Genomic DNA, 14539 nt, shown 5'->3' on the forward strand with positions numbered 1-14539 from the left:
TACTATTAGAAATACTTTGATGATACTTGCCGGTGGCATTCATTAATATTTTTTTTTCGGCCAGTTCTTTGTCGAACCGGATTTCTTCGCTACTTTTCTTTATTCCCTTGGCCTTGTCGATAGTTCCCTTTTGCCATTGACTTTAGTGCCAATCGAGACGGAACATAGCGAACAAAAACATGTACAGTGGCAATCCCCGTCAGATCATGGAGGCTCAAGGGTCGCCATTGTCAACTTCCGAGATATACATGGAGTTTCCGGCCAGTTTATGGAACAATGCCCGTATAGCTTCTGGTAAATCTCGTTGTCCAGCGATCTTGAAATATAATATTATTCACACCCTGGCCTGCCTTTGTTTTCTTCCAAGTATGTCTTGAAAGCTATTGTCCCCTGTGAATAGGCTTTGTTTACAAACTATGGAGACGCAAATCTCCAGAAATGTCTGACCTTGAAGATTGCCGTTACAAAAGTATATAAGGCTCGGCTGGTATCACCAACATTCGACTTTCTTCAACTCCCCATCCTTGCACTGTATCATCATCTCTGTTCATCAAACTCCAACGGATCACAGAGGTCTAGTACAGCATCATGAGCAGGCTCAAGCGTACCTTCGAACAAGCGGACGAGGGTTGGACCATTGAGCAGGCTATGGCCTCAGAACTTGGATATGACCTTGCTGGCAATCAACAGCCTCAGGGCAATCCCGGTAACCAGGCTGGTGCCGCTCGTGCCTCCTCTGAGCTAGATGATGCTATCCTGGGAGATGCTGACGAATACGATGAGGAAGTTGAAGAATACGAGCCTTCCCAAGATGAAGCGGACCAGCCTCAGTCTATTCAGCAACCTGTCCAAGCAGGTCCGCCTGCCAAACGCACCCGGAGAACTCGACGACCCCGACGTAGGAGGGATGATCCCCCTGTTGACTGCGCTAGGGCAATGCTTCAGCATATGGCCAAGCTTAACAGAAACGGCCAAGCCTGTGATCGTTGCAAGGTAGGCCATTTCACAGACCCCCCGTTTTTGTGAGACAATATACTAACTCTGCTTCTTGTAGATTCGCAAATACACATGCAGACCGGGGACTGAATCTTCCTGTGAGGCCTGTCTGAAAGCTAACGAACTTTGTTGCACTACTGACCGCAATACAATCCGGCCTATCCCTCGAAGGTACCTAGAGACGGTAGAAGAATACGCCGGCGAGACCTATCACCAGGCTGTTTTGCTTCAGAACTTGCTTAGCGGGACTCGGTCCTACATTGGCAAGCTGGAAACTCACATCCATCAGTTGGCGTCTATCGTCATGAAGGCCGGGCTGCCGCTCCCTGCTCATCCCGTTGAAGGCCCTGTACGTACTCTCCCACCTTGCCCCTAACATCTCATACCGAACGATGACATTGCTAACGTATGCTGTTCCACCTAGGAGGAATACAGTGAAGTGTTCAACGGTCTTAGAAATGACGAGCTTTTCGCGCCGATTCCACGCCCTCCCAGAGCCCCTCCAGGATGGCCTTCTATCCGTGGAGGAGGTTATCCGGGTAATCCAGGTGAGGAACCAGTTGACCTCAGGGCTATGGCAGAGGCTGCTGCTGCAGAGGATGCCGCTGACCCTTCCCCTGCTGTAGAGAACGAGCAATCTCACGCTCAGAATGCAGGCACCGCGAATCCACCTCCGGGCTCCGCCGCCCAGGAGTCTGGGCGTTCAGTAAAGCGTCGCAAAACGGAACGTTGCAAAGGAAAACAGCGAGTTGCTACAACTGTGCAGAACCAGGCGCCCCAGTCCGCCGCACCTCCACACTCAGGAGCACCAGCTACAGTGCCTTCTGCCGCTGTCCACCCTCAGGCTGGCCCGCATGGCGCCCAGCGGGTTGCCCCTACACGTCGTCGCGAAGCCATCCAGAACGCTTTGCCCGGACCTTCTGTCAGTCGTGGCAATCAGCATGCCAACGCAGGTTACAACCCCGGAGCTCCCCATTCTAGAACTGCCAACTGCACGGGCCAGCAGTACTCGCAGGCCATGCATGCCGAGACGATTGACATCACTGGCGATGATGATGCAAACTATCTTCCACAGAACTTGAGCAACATTCCACGAGCTACTCACGGTCAGTCCATGCATTCAAGCCATAGCCAGCCACCTTCTTACCCTGGGGTCTCTCATTCTAACGAGCATCGCCCTACCGAGCAGTCCTCAGGTAACTACGCGAATAACCCATCAACCAGCATGCAAGGCTCTAACAGCTTCCTGAACCACCTCGGTCAGTCTGGAGACCACCCATCCGCTCGTCCTCTGCATGGCTCACAGAACTTGGCTGCTGACGTCCACCAGAGCTCTAGGGAACAGGCAGGCCCTTTGCCGTCTCAACATGGTAATTTTGTTATTGACCCTGCTCTGCTCCAGCCCATGTGGCAGTACCCTGAACCCGTTTCATTGGCACCTACTGCACAAAGCTCTACCGCGCAGGCGCCGCCTGGCAGTAACAACCAGGACATTGGTGAGCTACAGCCCTACCCCACCAGTACCCTATCATCTCCCCTTGACTTTTCCGTTCTCGATCGCGTGAATTTGGATAACCTTCCCGCCGCTGTTTTTGATGGTAACTTGGGTCCGGATATCGAAAATGCGAGGGTCCAATTCGAAGCTGCAGAACGAACCATGCTACAGCAACAGCAGCAGCAGCGACAGCCAGTTACTGAGCCCCCAGCAGCAGAAAGCTCCAGCCAATCCGTCCGAATTGACCCAGAAATTGAGGAGATTGTCGCTCGATACGTTGCAGAAACCCCTGAGCTATGGCAGCTGGCACAACGACTTGGATCCGTTCCAGGGTCGATTGCTGCAGAAGTTGCGCGCTCGGACGACGCAGACTCCCTATTCAATGGCAGTCTCCCTGTTGGCCCTTCTCCATAGCTGTTGGCGAAGCTGCACCTGCTAATGCCGCCTCTGCTGGACCAGGACAAATTTTCGAACCTTGGTGATTCCAGATTTGCGCCCTGATGGATACTTGACCGAAGTGCATGACCAAGTATCAAATATCGGTTTGTTCCTTGTTGTCGTCTGCGTGAGTTCCATGTTGAGTTGGCCTATTAAGGTCATTAAAAGGAAAAGGAAAAAGAAAAAAAAAACCAGAAAAGAAATAAGGACGCTGGCACTATGTCAGGTCTTGTTATGAGAAAACGCTACGTTGATGAACAGTTTTATTTTACATGATTGGAGTTGGTTTTGTACTTGGATTCGAATTTGTTTGAATCTCTTCGGCGATTATCTGCAATGCATACACTGGAATCATTAATTGGGTTCGGAGACACCAAATATCTTTTAGTAACGAATGAAGGAGGACTGGGCCTCTTGATTATGTTGCCATAGTAAGCAATGAAGGCTGAGAACAGCCTACGCCGTAGACGAGGTTATTCGAGAAACCAATGACTGTAAGATCCCTTTCCTGGTGGAGCAGGTACAGGAGACTAGCATTACTTTCCATATAACTTTGAATCCACAGTACTCCGTACGCCTGGCTTCTAACTAACCGTATGTGTTACTTGAACGAAATAAGCCTTGCGGAGGCCTCGCTAATCGCCATACATCGACTTAGAAAGAGTAGTTGAAGGAGCTGCGCCCATCCGACAACCGGCCAATGCATTCGGAAGTATGACTGAACTTTATGCTACTCCGTAGCGTGTCGGTCTCTCCGGCCACCGTGCGAAGGATTATCATTGCGTCACAGGGTTCATAACAGGATTTGGTGGTGTGCCTTCGGCATAACTCCCGGGGAGTCCGTGATCGTCAACCTCGCAACGGCATACCGGCAGGGATCGGGAGAAAACTCTGAAAATCCAAAGTCAGCTCAGCTGCTAGCTATGTAGCCGTACTACTAGTACAGAGTAGAAACCGTGGTGCTTGGGGGCAAATCCTTTTGATATCGGATCCCGCTAATCCCAACCGAGAAGGAACCGAGGCAACTCGTATCGTAGATGTAGATCCTTTCCCCATGATGTCCCATTCAGCGTTGATTACAAGGGGATGCCGTCAATTTTTTTTCACTTCCCTGAATAGCCCGCGGCTGTCGTACACGGCCTTTGACATCATACCACGTAGAAGAATCACAACCACATGCCGCCGAGAAGCGGCTAGAGAGTGTACTGATCGAACTATGAGATTTTCTACAAGTCATCCACCGATTCTTGATGAAATCCGCATGCAAAGTCCATGCGCCACGGTCATGGTCCATTTTCATGTGACACATGATAGGGAGATCATCATAAGGAAGCTACCTACGTAAGACCCATAGTCCATGCCTGGACGCTGAACGTCCGAAGGACGCATTTAAAGGCCGCATGTCCAATTCCAGACCTGTCAGCCGTGTCCTTCTTCCTCTTCATTCTGGTGTGCTTTTTCTCTTCCAGAAACCAAGACATCACGAACTAAGCCAAACGCCAGTCCTCAACAATGGTTTACAATACTCCGTGGTTACAGACCGTCCGGGGTGTCCAGACCCTCTTTGGCATTGCTGTCTTCGGTCTGATCATCTACAGTACGTGGCGGCCTGAGCTTGCTCTATTGCCTTTCTCAAAACGGCTTGACACTAACGTGGAACAGTCCTCGCGGTCTACAAGTTTGATGCGGTCACAAAACTGATGCTCTTCAATAGCATCTGGTCAGGCTTTGTCGCGACGCCTTACCTCGCCATAGCTCCTGTGCACTTCCCAAGAGTCGCTCACTACCTCGTGATCCCCGTGGTGGAAGCGAGCACCTTCATCCTGTGGCTGGTCGGCGTTATCCTCCTCGGAATCGATCTGCCGTCTGCTGGAGAGTGTCATTTCGCAGCTTGCGAGGCCACCCAGGCGACTGTAGTCATCTCTGCTGTTGAATGGTAGGCTCCAGTCCCCAACCCCTATCTGCTCTCTTATTCCATGGCTGACCGGGAAATTTCATACAATAGTGCTCTGTTCTTCGCCACTACTATCCGAGTGATCTTGGCAGGCATTCATCTGCACCGGAACAGGACTTCCAAGGCCGAAGGCCCCTCGAAGCCCACCGGTGAAATGGAGTCGGTATAGATAACGCCATGATAAGACGGTCAATCCGTATCGAAGTATATAGACCGGGGGAGCCAATGCTTCCCCACTAATCGCCTTATAATAATCCGGGTTTTTGGAACCCGATTTTCACGACGACTTTCCGACGAAATTGATACCCAAGGGACGTTTTGCGGCGGGTATTGTTTGTGCGAAATGATAACCGGTATAATATCTAATATTTGTTTATTTGAACACTGTTTTTAATGGGCTTCGGTTAGAGAATGGGTTGGAAACACAAGTTATGATAGATTTCCTTCATATCAATCCAAAAGAGTCTTCTCTCATATAAATTATGCACCTGCACCGCAGCACACTTCCCAGGCCATCTCTATCTTGCACGTCGATACGTGGTTGATGCGAGCGCGTCGTGCCATCTGGACCAACATAGTAGGCCTGTTCAGGGCGATCCTGAGATGTGCATTTTTGGATAGCGTAAACATGAGTATGTTGTTGAGAATATCAAGGCTCTCTACTATAGGTTCGCTCGAGATCTTCGTACATTATAGCAGAGCCGAAAGCCACTGCTACACCAGTACCAGAGTGACTATCATGCCGGCGATACACTGGATGCCATATCATGGATATTGAATCATGCGAACGCGTTCGTGCAGTACTCGCAGCCTCCGGCGATAACGGACCTCGATGAAGGAATCCCACCTAAGATTATGCATGTGTCCATGGCCCCGCCCGTTCTGATTATACAACTTACGAACTGGTTCAGCGGCTTTACTTCTTTGACACATCCATGCAGGATCAGGGCCGCAACGACAGTGCAACGAGAACAGCACCAGAAACGATGAGTATCGGCCTCAGCCTACTTCCGGGATCGGAAAATTATCACACTCGTTTTCGCTTACGCATCTGGTACAACAGCTAGTGTTGGAGAACCTGTAGAATTATCGATCCCAACCACCTCAATATCAATACCGATACAGGTACCGTTACTCCTGGCGCTGATGCTGGTAGGAATGTTGATATGGGCAAGCAAACAATCTACTTCCCGACAAATTCCCGGCTTCTCGGCATGCCTGCCGAAACCGCAGACTGTGAGCACGAGCTTCTCGGTATCGAATTTGAGATTGAGGATCAGAGTGCAGGTGAATGTCAGACTCAGGGTCAGTACAAGACTGATATACTCAGGCTCTCTTCCATCCCTACACGTTTTCCGACTCGATCTGATAATAATCATGATTATAATGCTGGGGATGGTGTCGTACGGAACGTATGGTGTCGGGATGTAGCACCAGAGGAGATTGCACAGGCCCAGCGGATTCTATTACGTGATAGGGTTTATGTGCCTCCTCCATGTAAGGGTAATAGAGGTGAATGTGCGAGGATGGCTGGGATTTATGCTGCGTGTCAGGATTTCTCAAAGGTGGGGGCCGTATATGATTGTTCATGAAGCAAGGGAATAGCTTGTGGATAACTAGACTCGCTAGTTGCTAGTGGACAATGCGACGAATTGTATTCCCTGGGTACGATATCATCATTACCATGATCCATCTGCATCTATATGTGCAAGACTGCTAGTATGACTACTAGAGGTAGTTCCATTCTCTTTACGTTCTTTGAGGTACAGTCATAGCTTCCCTTTACTTACCTCTAAACAGAGTTCGCTTTTCCTACATTAAGACCGAGTCAGGTCACTTCTGGGGAAGCACTGTCACATCCGAAAAGCTTAATCTTTATTTAAACGCCGGTAACAACATATACCCCGGACTTCACACCACGTTCTCACTAATCCCACATTTACTTCTCTATCCTCGTTAATGAGACCTAGTCCTTTCGTGTTCAACCATGCTGTGAAGTCTTCGAGAATGATGGGATCGTACATCAAGATCTTCTCGAGCCATGTTGGGCGATTTCGAGTACCAGGAAGGGACGACGGCTGTGCCCGCACAGCTCTTGTGATCTGAACTGTGATTTCGGTCGAGTTTCCTTTATTGACACCCACCAGTTCTGAACTCGCGATAACAGGAGAAGGGCCCGATGTATTGTTTGATACCGGTAAAGATGTAGGAGTATGGCCGATGCTCAGGTGGCTTAGCCGGCTTGGAGAAGGAATGATCTCCTCTTCTGAATCCTCAATCTCTTCCACATCTATGTAAGCCAACGCTGATAGGGTCTTATCCGGCTGTGTCCCAGACGCAGAATCTCTGGCATGTTCTCTATATGGGTCGCTGGTAGTACCCCTCGTGGTGTCTAGCTTCATACCCCCTTTGGACTTTGGTGTTGTCTTTGGTTTTGTTTTTTTATCAGGTCGTTTGCTTGTGCGAGTTTTCTCCTCGATCTTTCGTGGTGTAGCGGAGACGTGAGAGATTTGGGAGACAGGCCCGGACGGCTGCTCATCCCTATCGTTTACATTGCGGGATGGAATATATTTGGTTTTCCAGCATTTCTTCAGTAACTCAATCGCCTTCCGGCGGTTTTTGAGAGGCTTGAATCCAAACTCTGTCATTTTTTCAGACAAATGGGCATCAGTGAAAGACTCATAATCTGGGATCGGAAGAGGGTCATTCTCCGAGAGTTCAGACTCCCACGATTTAAGACGCTTGTCAGACCTCTGCGGGAGTTGAGGGGTCTCATCAGATAAGGGTAATATCTCTTCAGTTGATGAGGTCGCAGGAAACGCGGTCGACACGTCCTGATTGTTTCCACAACTTTCCTCATGGGCCATAGGACACGTTGGGGTTTTGGAGATAGGAGACTCTGTCAAGTCTATAATCTCCGTGCTTATCAGTGAGCCATCTAGGTCTCTTGCCGCAATAGACCAGAGACCCCTCGAAGCTCTGAGCCGGGACATCGAACTGGTAGAGGATAAGCTACTTTCAGAACTCGGCAAAGGAATGTTCTTTTCTGACTCGTCGATGGCTGTTTGCATGTCCCTTATCATGGTAGGGGAATCTTCGCGCTCCAGCTGGCTGCAAGTGCCAAATATAAGATCCTGCTCATTAAGTGATTTGACTGCTTCATCCGGAGGAAGTATAACAGCTTGAGGTTCTTGGCGTTTGGATTTATTAGTGCCTTTTCTCTTAGACTTCAATCCTTTGGCACTTGCTGGTGTCAAAGATTCATCAGTATCTCCGGTTTCTCCAGAGTCAATGCAGTCACTCTGATACCGAGCCGTCACCCGAGCAGTAAGGGTTGTGAACTTTTTCTGGCGCTGCTTGGGACGCTTCGGAGCCTCTGGTGGATTATCATCATCCTGGCTTTCTCCTGCCAATTCTTTGGAGACGCCCTCTCCCGAAGAGTACTTTGAAGCATGCGGGTTATTTCCTACCAGCTGTCCAGAAGTTAGCCTCTGTCAGAGAAGAGTGAAGAGTGCAATTTACATCAATACGCCTTCGCTTTGTAGGGCTGCCGTGACAAAGCGTCTCAGCATTATTGCAATGAACGGAAGTAGTCCCGCTGAAACTGTACTCGGCCACAAGGCTTCCAAAGCTTCCCGTACCACCATGCTTGGCCTCCTCCTGGCTTAAATCGACAAGGGTTATCGGGGTATCTTTTGTTGGCGTCCAGTCCAGACGCCTCTTCAAGGCTGCTTCCAACTGAAGACCATCTTCTCCCCCATAATCCGTATCCTTGGCTGACTTCTGTCGCAAAGATTTGGCCGTCAGGGCATCGCTTGTCGGTTTTTCAGACTCTCTGGATTTCATACTGCCAGATTTGGCGACTTTTCCAGTCAAAATTCTATCTGTGGTGTTGTTTGATTTGCCACATTTCATGCGCTTTTTATGCGATGTTACTGTCTTCTTCGGCGCGTTCGTTTTCTGAGCCAACAACGACGGTCGGACGTCGCCCAAGACCGTCGCCGAACCACTGCTGGACTTGCGCTTTGTGGATTCACTGTTCGCTTTCGTTGACTTTCGCCTTTTTGCTGACGACTTGGGCGACGTTTCCTCTTTATCTCTGCGCGCTGTCCGGGGTCCAGCGCTTAAGCCTTCTTCCTGTAAATATCTCGACCTTGTCGGCAGCCGAAGTAGCGTTGTGGGAGACAGTATTTGTTCTGGAGGATTCTGTCGCCAAGGGGGACTGTTTGAGTGGTTGCATTCATGTGCCAGCACGCGAGGAGTAGCACACTCGGGAGAGGATGAAAGGGCGATCGGGTTTGATGCGGCGCTCATGGTGGCTAACCGCGCTGTCGCAGGATTATTCTGTCAGCATGAGTGCGTATCGCCATTAGATAGTCAGCCAGGATTGTTAACGTGCTGCGTGAGAGATAGGTCTTCCCTGAACGCAGGACTTGACGTTGCAAGAAACTCTCGAATCGTGGAGGCGAGATGGATCGGGATGTTCTTGGCAAAGTTGCGGGATTGCCCAAACGGGAAGCATAGTTCGGTGGGCACGGCAACCAATAGAGTACGTAGTACCAATTGAGAATTCACATTTCATATTCTAGGAGACAAAAACATTCTGTATGACATGGCATTATATACATATGGTTACTTCTCTGCAGCGCTTTATGGCAAGAAGATTTCCATATGCTAATTGTGATTAAAGCGGCCTGTTGGCGGCCAGGCTCGCTCTGGTTCTTCGATGGAGTTCAGTCCGGGAGAATCTATGTCTATAAGAGACCGCCAGAAATGGTGTGTAATCCCTCTTCTAAACAGCCAGAACGAGTCCATGGGGTGTCTGGCTCGGAGGTGAAGGAGGGCTCAACCCGGAGATATTTTCGTAGACCAAGGAATTGGGGAAATCGTTCCAGAACGAGCCACAAATCATGTCGCTCCGCGCAAGGCAATTGCGCCTATTACGGAGAGCTCAAGTCTCTTGTCCTCACTGTTGGTACCATTGGCTTTATCGGTAGGCGCAGAGTTCAAAGCTCCCAACTTGTAGGCCTTCTTGATCTTGGCAACATCAGAGATCCCCGATAAAGACTCGTCATTGAATGGTACAGGATTTCCCTCGACTGACTGTGTCAAGTGCGCTGCTACTGATTCATGAGTGATATCCGCGTTCACGGAGACCTTGACAACTAGCAGATCCTTGGTGGAGTCAGCGATACCGAACCGCCGGAAGGAATCAGCAATCTGGAGAATTGTCAGCGGCAGTGAGATTAAACAACTTTTGATGGCTTACATTGTTGTTAGGGCTAAACGAGAAGACGATCTCCGAGTGGACATTACGCGACTTGAGGCGTTGATTCAGGTAGTCATTGACAGCTCGGAAAACCGCAGAGAGAGCATGTGATCTAGAGAGGACCTACAGAAGAAGTGTTAGAGCAACAACTACTCACTAAGTTCACCGAAGATGACTCATGGCGTACCATACTCGCATCGATAAAAGCATATTCGAACTCGGCGTTCCCGGATATAAGCTGTTGGCGAAGGAACGGGGCATTTTGCACATCACGGTAAAGAGCTACATGAACGTGCAGAGGAAGATGAGGGAGGGCGACGGTCTCCAATGTAGAAGACATGGTGAGAGGAATGTGCCAGAAACGACAATAAGACGCCAACAGCAGTAATTGCGAGCCACTTGAACATGGATATCCTGCTGGACAAATTATTCCCCTCCCCCACTATGACGAGAGGCCGTTTGGTGTTAGTCATCCCCCGTTAGTCAGCCAGGGGACTTGCGCTTCTCGAATCTTCCGCCCGCCGTAGACGGACATACCGGAAACGCCGACTGATATCACCGCCTTTAAATACTCGTCTTTCTTCCTCCTCCTCTCCCTTCAACGTCATCATCCTCCCTTTTCATCACAACCATGGCGTTCTTTATGCGACGGCCGTTCGCCGTCCCTACGGCGCTTCGTCAAGTTCCGAAGACTGCCAACACCGCTCGATTCATCCATAACTCGCCTTTTAAGCCCGCTCAGTCGAAGCCTCTCGGCCCTCTTACTTCGTCAATCTTCGCAAAGTCCAGACAGACCTTCCAGAATGCCTTCCGCCGCACCTATATGCAGCCTACTTACGATGCTACTCAGGGCGGCAACCTCACACAGCGCCTCCTATATGGCGCTGCTATTGTTGGTGGCACTGTCTTGGCAACCAACTTCATCTTCAACCGTGAGACCCGAGAGGACGGTGGCATGCCCACCTACGAACGCAGCTACCTGAATGAAACGTTTATGCACACTGGACTTGGTATTGGTATCATCGCTATCGCCGCCAGAGCTATGCATATGAACGGATGGTCGTATCGTCTGATGGCCGCCAGCCCTTGGGCCGTTGTTGGTCTTGGACTGGTTGCTAGCATCGGAACCATGTACGGTACCATGTACACTTCTCCTGACAAGTAAGTGATTTGACTTTGCCCTTTTACGCGGTCTGTGGAGTGTCTAACAGGCACCTAGCTATGTGATGAAGTACGGTCTTTGGTCCGCGTTCAACGTCACCCAGGCTGCACTTCTGTCGCCCCTGATGTTCATGCACCCCGCCCTGCTTGCTCGCGCTGGTCTCTACACCGTTGGAATGATGGGCTCTATTGCTTTCGTTGGTGCCACCGCCAAGCAAGAGAAGTATCTGTACCTCGGTGCTCCTCTCCTGGCCGGTGTGACTATTGTTGCCCTCTCTGGATTCGCCCCTCTAGTACTCCCCGCCACCGCTACTCGCACTTTGATGTGGTCTGAGAAGATTTGGCTGTATGGTGGCCTCGCTGTCTTCGGTGGCTTCACCCTCTACGATGTGCAAAAGGTCCTGCACCACGCTCGCATGGCCCAGAGAGGCCTGGTCCGCAGGGATGTGGTCAACGAAAGCATTAGCCTTGAACTGGATTTCATCAACATCTTCGTCCGCATGGTCCAGATTCTCGGGATGCAACGCAACAACCGCCGTTAATCGTAACGCCTCCATCGGCAGTACCAAAAGGCCCTTCGTCATCGTCGGGGTCTATCTTGTGAGGATGGACAGTTAAATCCATTTCACACATTATCCGGGCTTGTATGAAACCAAGGTCCCGGGAAGGAAATAGGAAAGTTGATACGGCTTGTTATCGCTTCTTGCTCGGTTTTTTGAGCCTCCGTTGTATTGCCATTCCCAGGCTGGATTTCGCCTCTGACATCCATGTATTGAGCCATTATATACCCCAACTCGGTTGATAGGCCCCCATTTTGTGGTTAGTGGCCGTTTGGGGTCCAAAGCATTGAAATAAGGCTTTGGGTTCAATTTTTAATAGAGATGGAAAGCATATCTCCCCTCTTTCAAGTTAGAAAGAAAATAAAATTTGTATTATACGTTCACACTTCTTCAATACGGCTGCCTGAGACCTATAATCTCAGAATCTTCTAACACCATACATTAATCCCGCTAGACTGCCATCGCCGCCAAACAGGCCGCTACCATCATACCCAAGACAGGCCAGCTTACCAGTCTTCCTTTTATTGGGAATACCAGTCCAGAGGTGGAGGACTCATACGTGGACTCAGCCGGTGATGATTTCCGAAAGTCAGCCCATGAAACGTTTTCGTATTCATGACCACAGATCCCACTTCCACGCATCAGGTTCTCTGGATAGAGAACGCGCGGCTCACCCTTATCCATGTCAAGTCGAAGCTCTCCCATGTCGTTGATTTCGTACTTCTTACATGTAAGAACATCAATGACTATGTACCCGGGCTGATATCCATTCATCATGCGCACGGTGTATGCACCGCTGTCTGAACCCTGGGTAGAGAGGAGCATAACCACCTGTCTCCCTTCTCTACCTTTCCGAAATCCTATTTCGCTCGACCCTTTGTAGACGGGGTAGGTCTGTGTCTTGAGGTACTCCGGATCAACTCGGGCTGCATGCTTTCGGATCCTGTTAAGCGTGGCGAGTAGCTTGTAGAGAGGGGCTTCGTCATCGTACTCCGACAGCCAAAGCGCTTCACGGTTCTCGGGGTCGTGGTTTCCGGAAAAGTGCTGCTCTTGGCCCTGATAGATCATAGGGATTCCGTCAAATAGAATAGTGAATACCAGGACATTCTTTGCGAGCTGTTTAACTCATTAATTCTTATGATCGTGGGTTGGAAAACAAGGGAGCTGCTCACCGTAAGGTCCTCTTTATAGCCGGCGAATCGGGAGATATCATGGTTCTCGGAGAAAGTTGTCAAGACCGTCACATCTTTGCAAAAATCCTTCATGATTGCAACTTGATTGGGTAGATAACTCGTATTCCCTCGTGTGAAGGCTTCCAGCATGGCGTAGTAGATTGGATAATTCGGAACGCTAGAGAGGTTGTCTTCATAAGCGCAAATATGCTCGACGGATTTGTCGAATACCTCCCCGGTAATAAAGGCATTCGCTGCCTCGCTAAATATGGGGAGGAAGCTGGGGGTAACATGCTTCGCTGCGTCGAGACGTAGGCCATCGATGGAGTATGTAGCCATTATTTGCTTTATCCAGGCCCCCAGCATCTCCTGAACCTTGCTATCCTCTGTCTTCAGGTCCAGAAGAGGAACTATGCTGTCTCCTGTCCAGCAATCCTGAGCAATTTGATAGTTATCGTAGTCGGTAATCTTGCAATAAGGGTGATAAAATCCAGGGTCATTGAAAGGGTTCAGACTCGAATATTGGATGCCAGCTGGACCTTCCCCATTGGCCATATAGGCCATGTTATTCACCACGGTGTCCATCATAAGGTACATGTCCCGATCATGAAGAGCCTTACTCAAATCGAGTAAGTCTTGGTGTGTTCCGAAATGCTCATTGAGCGAGTACATATCCTGGACCCAGTATCCGTGGTAGGATTCGCCATAGGACACTCGACCTTCCACGTTTTTCACAATTGGCGATATCATCACGGCGTCAAATCCCATTCCTTGGATGTAATCGAGTTTGTTAATTGTCCCTCTCCAGGTACCCCCGCAGTAGAGTTGTTCGGTCACGTTGCACTCATGCGTCGTTGACCCATCAGTTCGTGCAAACCGGTCTGTCATAGTCTGATAAATGGATCGCGACCTCCACGCTTCGGTGTCAGCCGCCATGGAATATGCACACAAGTCAGCTATTCCTATGGTACTGAGCCACCTTAATATGCGAAACAAAACCTGCATTATGTCTAGAAGACTTAGGACGCCGATAGCAGAGGCTTTGGAGATGCCAGCAAAGAACGAAGCAAGTTAAAAGGAACATAGCGAGCGGGAGATAACTGGACCCTTGCTCCATACCCAAGACGACCATAGGAGAGAGAGGCCACAGGTACTGGATAAGTTCATCAATATCCTGCATAGGGGGTCTGTGATTTTGAATTGATCTGCTCATAGCAAGTCCATTTTAAACCATCCTAGTTTGTTTTCTCATTTACGGATTGACTATCATACCTCCTTAAATGCCGCGGTATGTAATTATGTACGACTAGAAAGGAAGTTCAATGATTTATGGCGAGGGTATAGTTACGATTTGGCCTGTATGCAGTAACGGTTTAGATCCAGAAATTTGGGCCAGCAAAGAAAGACGTCGGTAATTCTACAAAATCCGCTGCATATTTTTGACATGGCGACTGTAACAATGAACTAATTATTTACATCGTTCCATTCCGCGCA

At 49.6% G+C, this 14539-nt stretch overlaps 6 protein-coding genes across 6 annotated transcripts; 3 read left to right on the forward strand and 3 right to left on the reverse strand.

Annotated features, from left to right (window-relative positions):
• Positions 1-588: 588 nt before the first annotated feature.
• BDV59DRAFT_204060 (uncharacterized protein) lies at positions 589-2905 on the forward strand (the record flags this gene model as incomplete). The annotated part of the gene is made up of 3 exons (XM_073694369.1): positions 589-993; positions 1055-1345; positions 1421-2905. 3 exons carry the CDS (start codon positions 589-591, stop codon positions 2903-2905), a joined length of 2181 nt encoding a protein of 726 aa, XP_073545571.1.
• Positions 2906-4359: 1454 nt separating this feature from the next.
• Positions 4360-5167, forward strand: BDV59DRAFT_183709 (MARVEL domain-containing protein). Its single transcript, XM_073690574.1, has 3 exons — positions 4360-4526; positions 4592-4865; positions 4935-5167. Exons 1-3 carry the CDS (start codon positions 4442-4444, stop codon positions 5050-5052), a joined length of 477 nt encoding a protein of 158 aa, XP_073545572.1. The 5' UTR covers positions 4360-4441; the 3' UTR covers positions 5053-5167.
• Positions 5168-6751: 1584 nt separating this feature from the next.
• Positions 6752-9197, reverse strand: slx4 (the record flags this gene model as incomplete). The annotated part of the gene is made up of 2 exons (XM_073692448.1): positions 6752-8349; positions 8489-9197. The coding sequence occupies 2 exons, from the start codon at positions 9195-9197 to the stop codon at positions 6752-6754; spliced, it is 2307 nt and encodes a 768-aa protein (XP_073545573.1).
• Positions 9198-9440: 243 nt separating this feature from the next.
• Positions 9441-10668, reverse strand: BDV59DRAFT_183713 (EKC/KEOPS complex subunit CGI121/TPRKB). Its single transcript, XM_073690575.1, has 3 exons — positions 10340-10668; positions 10153-10275; positions 9441-10103 (listed from the first exon to the last, which is right to left on the reverse strand). The coding sequence occupies exons 1-3, from the start codon at positions 10490-10492 to the stop codon at positions 9792-9794; spliced, it is 588 nt and encodes a 195-aa protein (XP_073545574.1). The 5' UTR covers positions 10493-10668; the 3' UTR covers positions 9441-9791.
• A 73-nt stretch (positions 10669-10741) lies between these two features.
• Positions 10742-12579, forward strand: BDV59DRAFT_183714 (Bax Inhibitor family protein). The gene is made up of 2 exons (XM_073690576.1): positions 10742-11313; positions 11372-12579. The coding sequence occupies exons 1-2, from the start codon at positions 10784-10786 to the stop codon at positions 11853-11855; spliced, it is 1014 nt and encodes a 337-aa protein (XP_073545575.1). The 5' UTR covers positions 10742-10783; the 3' UTR covers positions 11856-12579.
• BDV59DRAFT_204065 (alpha-amylase) lies at positions 12324-13933 on the reverse strand (the record flags this gene model as incomplete). The annotated part of the gene is made up of 2 exons (XM_073694370.1): positions 12324-12989; positions 13046-13933. The coding sequence occupies 2 exons, from the start codon at positions 13931-13933 to the stop codon at positions 12324-12326; spliced, it is 1554 nt and encodes a 517-aa protein (XP_073545576.1).
• Positions 13934-14539: the final 606 nt, after the last annotated feature.

The sequence above is a fragment of the Aspergillus ambiguus genome (assembly GCF_047715705.1).
Source record: "Aspergillus ambiguus strain CBS 117.58 unplaced genomic scaffold BDV59scaffold_29, whole genome shotgun sequence".
In the NCBI taxonomy this organism is placed as follows: domain Eukaryota; kingdom Fungi; phylum Ascomycota; class Eurotiomycetes; order Eurotiales; family Aspergillaceae; genus Aspergillus; species Aspergillus ambiguus.

Coding starts and splice junctions, on each gene's coding strand:
- BDV59DRAFT_183709 (XM_073690574.1), top strand. CDS start 4,442: ATGGTTTACAATACTCCGTGGTTACAGACCGTCCGGGGTGTCCAGACC. Junction 4,527..4,591: donor CTTCGGTCTGATCATCTACA/GTACGTGGCGGC, acceptor AACGTGGAACAG/TCCTCGCGGTCTACAAGTTT. Junction 4,866..4,934: donor GTCATCTCTGCTGTTGAATG/GTAGGCTCCAGT, acceptor TTCATACAATAG/TGCTCTGTTCTTCGCCACTA.
- BDV59DRAFT_183713 (XM_073690575.1), bottom strand. CDS start 10,492: ATGTCTTCTACATTGGAGACCGTCGCCCTCCCTCATCTTCCTCTGCAC. Junction 10,276..10,339: donor CTTTTATCGATGCGAGTATG/GTACGCCATGAG, acceptor CTTCTTCTGTAG/GTCCTCTCTAGATCACATGC. Junction 10,104..10,152: donor CGTTTAGCCCTAACAACAAT/GTAAGCCATCAA, acceptor ACAATTCTCCAG/ATTGCTGATTCCTTCCGGCG.
- BDV59DRAFT_183714 (XM_073690576.1), top strand. CDS start 10,784: ATGGCGTTCTTTATGCGACGGCCGTTCGCCGTCCCTACGGCGCTTCGT. Junction 11,314..11,371: donor ATGTACACTTCTCCTGACAA/GTAAGTGATTTG, acceptor ACAGGCACCTAG/CTATGTGATGAAGTACGGTC.